General features: G+C 55.4%; 1 protein-coding gene across 2 annotated transcripts in view; it reads right to left on the reverse strand.

The window, feature by feature from the left end:
• The window catches only part of CCND2 (cyclin D2), a 26,637-nt gene extending 23,380 nt beyond the window's left edge, over window positions 1-3,257 (reverse strand). The window contains exons 1-2 of one of the 2 annotated variants that reach the window (XM_057379758.1): window positions 1,970-3,255; window positions 304-519 (exon numbers count right to left, since the gene is read on the reverse strand). In XM_057379758.1, the coding sequence (XP_057235741.1) occupies window positions 304-519; window positions 1,970-2,164 (411 nt within the window). In that variant the 5' untranslated portion in view covers window positions 2,165-3,255. Of the gene's footprint in view, window positions 1-303; window positions 520-1,969 lie in introns of both variants that reach the window. The other variant, XM_057379759.1, reaches the window with a different exon arrangement.
• Window positions 3,258-6,724: the final 3,467 nt, after the last annotated feature.

Here is a 6,724-nt window from a genome sequence, read left to right on the forward strand (position 1 = left end):
CACGGCGGGCACGCAGCCGCCCCCGGCACCGGCAGCCTCCGGAGCCCCGGCAGCGCTGTGCCCGTGGCAGGCAGCGGCCCGGGAGCCGCACGGCGCTGTCAGGCAGCTTCGGAGGACGGGGATGTCCCCGCTTGTGTCCCCCGCCCTACGCGTTCACCGCCCAAACTCTGTGTACGCTCAGAAACGCGGGGAAGGCATGGGGGGTTTTAAAGGCAGCGGCCGGGTGGCGAAGTGATGGGTGCTGTGGCAGCCAGAGAGAGGTGCTGAGCCTCTCGCAGAGCGGGGAGGGACGGGGCTGCTTACCAGCAGCTCTTGGGGTTTGATGGAATTGTCCGTGTATATGCACAGCTTCTCGGCTGTGAGGGGGATTGTCTCTTTCAGCTTGGAGGCCAGAAACATGCACACCGCCCCCAGCAGCTGCAGATGGCACTTCCGAGTGGGCACCACAGCTAAGAATCTGTCCAAGTAATTCATGGCCAGAGGGAAAACTTCTTCTTCGCACTTCTGCTCTTCGCAGACCTGCAAGCGAGGAGCGTGGGGCCGGGAGGATGGGGTGGGGGGGAGGGGACGGGACGGGGGTGGGAAGCGAGAAAGAGACAAGGAAAAAATAMATAAATTAGTGAAATTTATCAAACAGACTACTGCTTCCCTTACTTTTGCTCCTGCTATTTTTGTTTCCCGGGGAGCTACATTTTGGGGGAGGGGGAGATCTCTGGAGAGGCTGGGAAGGCTGTCAATCGGCTTTCACATTCCTTTAGTTCATTCAGTAAGAAATGAATTCAAGACACTGTGTGGGAGAGCCGAAAAGCCCCATCTAGCACTAACCGAGCAGCCTCAGACTTTTTTTCTTTTTTTTTTTTGACCCAATTTTTCTTTTTTATTTCGTCATATTTTCAAAAAATCGATAAAAAATATCAAAACTTCTTCGGGTGTCCCGGTTTTGGGGCTGGTGGCATCCCGGGACTATCCCCTATCGTTTCCGACAATTGCAAAAATTCCCCCGCCGGGTGTCCCCCAGCCCTGCGCCCCCAATGCCGAGCTGGGGGGGAAGGACGGGAGACACAGCGAGGGCGAGGTGGGGTGGAGAGAGCCCGAGCCGCCTGGATCCTTTTAGCAGRCAGCGAGCACCAAAAATGTTTCAAAAATTTATCAAAAATCAGAGCGGGGGACAAAATGCACAAATCGCACATGAAAACCAAGCGAGGAGTCTGGGCTTTCCAACCCGGGGGGTTTGGCTCGGGAAGGGTGCCCCGCGGAGAAGATGCGAAGGGGTAAAGGATGGCTGGTGGGGCCAGCGCAAGGCAGACGAGCCTGCGGGACTCCGGGCCCGCTGCCGCTCCGGCTGAAGCCTCGGGGCGAACGGGGGGTTCAGCGCCCGCCCCACGGTCCCCACACACCGGGGGTCCCGTTCCCTGGGGGCGGGGTACACTCCCGAGACCCCGGGAAAGGAGCGGGGCCAGCCGGGCTCGGCGCCTGCAAGGAGAGTCCGCATGCAGCGCAACATGGCGAGAAAAAGGCACGTCCTCCCCACTGCATACGTGGGCACGGAACCCTCGCCGGGCAGAACGCGGGGCACACGGGGCACCCCCCGACCCTCGCCCTGCCCCGGGCGCATCTCCCTTTTCCCAGGAATGACTCAATCTCAAGCGCTCCTGGAGGCGGATTTTCTTTGCTTTTAATTGCAAATGACTTCTCCAACTCCCCCCCCCCAACCCAATACGCCGCGCTTCCTCCTGTACCCCGCTCCCGGGGCCCCCCGGAAGGGGCCATTTCCCCCGTGCGCTGTCGGTGTCCCCCGCACCCCTTCCCACACCGGCTGAGCTCCGGAGGGGGGACAAGGAGGAGAGGGGATCCACAAGAAGAAGCCACCCGGTGACCAGAAGAGAGAGGGGCTGCAGAGGGAGAGGCGCCGGGGTGCTGCCTGCGGCCCCTCTGCCTCTCCCCTCTCCGAGGGCCAGGGTGTACGAACCTCCAGCATCCAAGTGGCCACCATCCTCCTCATGAAGGGCTGGATGTCCTTCTGGACGCACTTGAAGTAGGAGCATTGGGGCAGATACCTTTCCTCTATGGTTAGTAAATTGTGCAAAACGCGGTCATCGTAGAGCAAGTTCGGGTCAGGCAAAGCTCTCCTCATGGGATCCACCTCGCAGCACAGCAGCTCCATGTTTCCAAAGAGATCTCCCTCTTTCTCTGATGAGAAAGGTTTTTCCTCCTTTTTTTTTTCTTTTTTTTTTTTTTTTTTTTTTTTTTTGAGGGGGGGAAGGGGGTGGGGAAAGGAGAGGGGTAAAGGAGGAGGGGTAGGTGGGTGGGAGGAAGACGGCAGGGCTTTCCAGCTCTCTCCTGCCTCCCTTGAAACTTGTCTCTCCCTCTCTTGATTTCTAGCCTAAAGTTGAAGCGAAGTGACGCAACTCGCCAGGGCAGGCAGTTCTCTCTCGTTATTATGGAGAATAGCAGCTGGTCAGACGTAACATCAAACGCTTTTTTTTTTTTTTTTTCTTTCCCTCTCTATAAGCTAACAAGGAACCAGGAGGCCCTTGTTAGGGACACACACACGAATGACAGCTTCTCTTTTTCTTCCTTCCAGCAAGCAAATTAAATCCGCTCCGCGTTTTCCTTCTGTGGGAGCCCGTCCCAATCAATTTCCCTCTCCTTATTGCAAGAAATTACGGGGACCCCTCGGTACCCACCCAGACCATGGGGGAGAAGTATGAAATGCCCTGACATAGCAGGGTGCCAGATCCATGTCTTACCCTCCCTGCTCCGGCACCCCCTTCACCTGCAGCCGGAGGGGGACAGAGCTCCCCGCTAACAGCAACCCCCCCAAAAAAAATCCCTAGAGGGGTGGGAGTTCCGCAGCGTCTTCGGGGTGAAATCTCACAACCACCACGCTAGTTCTTGCGGCACACAATCGTGTCCCGAGCAGGCGAACCGTCTCCGCGCTGCATGGCCACACTGATACAACTTTCTAGGAAACGCAGCGGAGGAGGGAGGGAGGAGGGACGGAGGGAGGAGGGAGAAAGGTTGGCTGGGGAGGAGGGGGGAGCTGAGCGGAGTTATGGCCCGCACAGGGTGACTTCCACCCCGCTCGCACTTCGCCGGCAGTYGCTCCCCGCCCGCAAAACGTGTCAACTTTGCGCAGAGCGGAGGCTCCCGAAGAGGAAAGCGCTGCCGGAGCGGAAAGTTCCCGCGGGACACGGGGTGCCCGCAGCGGCCGCCCCGCAGCCCCCCGGCCCCGGAGGGTGGGTCGGAGGCGGCGGGCACGGAATTACCGCCTTAAAAGTGCGAGCGGGGACTTTGGGGCGCCGCTTCCCCTCCCGCTATTTGCATAGCCAATAGCTCTGGGGCTCTCGCCGCTGCGCGCTGATTGTTACCGGGCAGATTATATTTTAAGGTCGCGTGATGTCCCGGCACCGAGAGCGGTCCCGGAGGGACGGAGGCGAGGGGCAGCCCCCTCACCTGAGCGCACCGCCGGTCCCGACCGCCGCACGGGGCTCTGCCGGCACCGGGGGCAAAGCTGGCGAGCGGCCTCGCTGCCCGCGAGTGGGCTCAGGCGCCCCCTCCCACACCAGCCCTCACCCTTGTGCATCAAAGCGGATGGGAGGGGTGGGACCARCTCTGCCAACTCTCGACGGAGTCCAGCGGCAAGGCTGCCCTGGCAAAAGCTGGCTGGAACGGCTCCGCACCGAACCCGCCCGTCGGGGCAAATGGTTTCGCGGCCAGCAAAAAGCCAGCCGGAGTGTCACCCGGCCTTCCCCCGCCGCCCCCCATACCCCGGTAACGTGGAACAGCCGAGGAGCAGCATTATCCCATAAACTCAGCCCCGCGCACCCCTCGTCCGTCCAGGGAGCGAGCAGCACCAGGGAGCAGTGGGGAGCTGCCGGGCACCGTGTGTGGCCCCTGTCAGCTGTCCCCGAGCCGCGCTGGAGCGGGACCCGGGCAGAGCTGTGCCCGCCAAGGCTCGCCGGGAGGAGCGCAGGGAGGGCGGCGAGGAGGGGGCACCCCCGGCGCACGGCGAGGGCGGCGAGCGGGACCAACTACGGCGCGCTCCGCAATGAAAGGCTCTTTAACTTCCACCATTCATTTCCCCTTCCTGGCTGCTCCTGTGAACAGGGAGCGTGTTGTGTCAGCGCACGTTTTCCTTCTCCAAACTTAAATACATAAGCGCTCCCGTCTGGCTTTGTAGTCCGACAATGCAGCGATTGTGACTTATGTGGGTTTCGGCGGGGAGGACAACGGGTGTCCCGSTTGTCCGGCCGCGACTTTCCGAAGTGGGACGATGTCTGGGGCACGGCGGGGAAGGCATGTGGGGRCCCTCTGCACCCGCGATGGAGCGGCAGCCGGGGGAGCAGCCGAGGGCACCGCGGGCGGGCGGGCCGCCTTGCTGGGCATGTGGTGGGCATGTCCCGTTAGGGGGAAAAAGCCCTCTCTGAATCAATAATAAATGGAAGCGTGCCAGCTCTACACGCCGAGTTGCCACTGGTCTGCAACGTAACGTCGTGCAAGAAACAAAATTAACAAACAAAAAAAAAAAAACCCCAGCCAAAATACTTTTCCACTGTACGACGGCTTTTATGTGCGCGGTGGCCGTTTCCAACGGGGAAACGCCGTCCCTGGGAAGCGCGGCCGGCAGGCAGAGAGCCAGGGACCCGCGGTCGCGGAAGCCAGCGTGCCCGTGCTGCCCCTTCGCCTTGTCCCCGTGCCCACGGGCGCTGCCGCATGCGTTTGGAGGCAGCAGATGTTTTAACAGCCTTCGTGTAGAGATTACCGAGTGCCATATGTTAAATACCACCCTTCCTCCGGAAAAAAAAAAAATAAATAAATAAAAAAGAACCCCAAAACCATCAACGCCCCCCGCCCCCAAAAAACCCAGCAAAAAATAATAGCAAAAAAAAGGAAACAACAGCAAAACCCACTCTTTTCGCACTCGCTCCYCTTCTTTTGTCGAGTTACCTTACCCATTTAAAAGCATAAATTATTAAATCAAACASCGCGGGGATGTGCGCGCAGCACCGGAGCTGCCGCGGCGGCCGAGGGGGAACCGCTCTCCCGGGGCAGCCGCTCCTCCTTCCCACCCCTGCAGCCCCGAGGGAAGGGGGCTGTGCTGCTCCCAACCCCACCGCAGCCGCCGGGGGGCAACACCGCCGTCACTATTTMTGTCTTGGGACACTTCTGCCGGGCACCACGTCCGTTGTCACGGCTCCTCATCGCGAACCCGACACGCGGTTATCGTGTCATCGATAATATGTAATGATGTTTCATTGGGGTCCGTTGGAGAGCGCTGCAAAACTCTTGTTTTGTTTTGTTTTTTTTTTGTAATAAATCCTTAATTCGTCATCACTTCTATTTATTTCGTTTCTTTTCGCAGCAAATCCCAGAGAACCATCATGAAAATGCTTCAGGGACCAGGGTGGGCTCAAGCTTTGCAGACCAATAGACACGGTGTGAGTTCGCCCGGCGGCCGCGGTTTTTTTTGCTTGTTTAAATGGAATAAGTATACMTTTACAGTGCTTGAAACCTGAAGGTTGAAGTGTGAAACATGAGAATCTGAAAGTGAAACTGACTGGAAGCCAAAAAAGAAACAGATGAACGTGTTTCTACTGCCCGATCTGAGGAAAGCCCCAAAAACAAACAACGACCATGAATAATAAAATGTGCAATAGATTTGAAATAAAATTACTCCAGCTTCAGTCACTGGAAGCTGACTATGTTGGTGGTTTGGTTTGTTTCTGTGTTTTTTTYCTTTTTGTTTGTTTGTTTTTTATTATATCTGATTTTTAGRTGTTCAAAGGTAAATTACATAATTCCGTGCTATGCATTCAACAGGAAAAAATGATAAAAATTACCTTTTTTTTTCTCTGGTTTTTGATGAAAGTCTAGGAAAAGATTTGAATAGCACAGKATCTGCTGCATATCATATCTGTGTATTTTCAAGGAGTATTTTAATTGTACAGGTAGTTTTAATTCTAAATAACTGTGGTGGCARCTTTATAATTGACAGCCATATAAGACAAGGTAAGTACTGAGCAGGTGAAGCATACCCTGTGATAAATCTAATCTCACATTTAAAGGGTGGTTTTATGCAGGCTCAATAGTTGAACAGCATTAACTAATGGATTCTGTGTGATTGATTAACATGTATTAATTAATTGCGCCTTTCTGGTTTTGTGCAAAATTTCTTCTTTAACCTTTTTAATTTAAACTTCTTCAGAGCAGTAATTAGAAACTGTTTATGCAAAGAGTGCATGACTCCACTCAGATCCCTTTATTAGGTGAGATGGAAAAAGGAGTCAAAAAAGAGCTACAAGGATGGTCATGTATCTAGGATTGATGTTGTATGCTGGAGCCTTGATAAATTCACCAGAGTTATCCCAGAGAATTCCCAGGCTGACATTACTGCCAGAATTCATCCCAGAGAATTCCCAGGCTGACMTTACTGCCTTATCCGGCAAGGGTGCTGCGTCCTTTGCAGCCGTGCCCTCCTTTCCTTGGGGCAGGCTGATAAGGCTGCGTTTGTTTTACACGGACAGGAACAGCCAACAGGTGCCTCCCCCACGCCACAAGTCAATGCAAAGGGAGAGCTTGTGGCATTTTTTGTACGGGATCGGGCCCCCGGTATGCAGAACTGTACTGAAACGCTGCCATTATTTTGTTAAATTTGATGTTGTTTTTTATTTTATGGGTTTGTTGTTTATTTGTTTGGGGGTTTTGTGGTTTTGGTTTTTTT

Source organism: Malurus melanocephalus, unplaced genomic scaffold, assembly GCF_030028575.1.
Source record: "Malurus melanocephalus ecotype Western Australia unplaced genomic scaffold, MMel_1.1 scaffold_421, whole genome shotgun sequence".
Classification (NCBI taxonomy): domain Eukaryota; kingdom Metazoa; phylum Chordata; class Aves; order Passeriformes; family Maluridae; genus Malurus; species Malurus melanocephalus.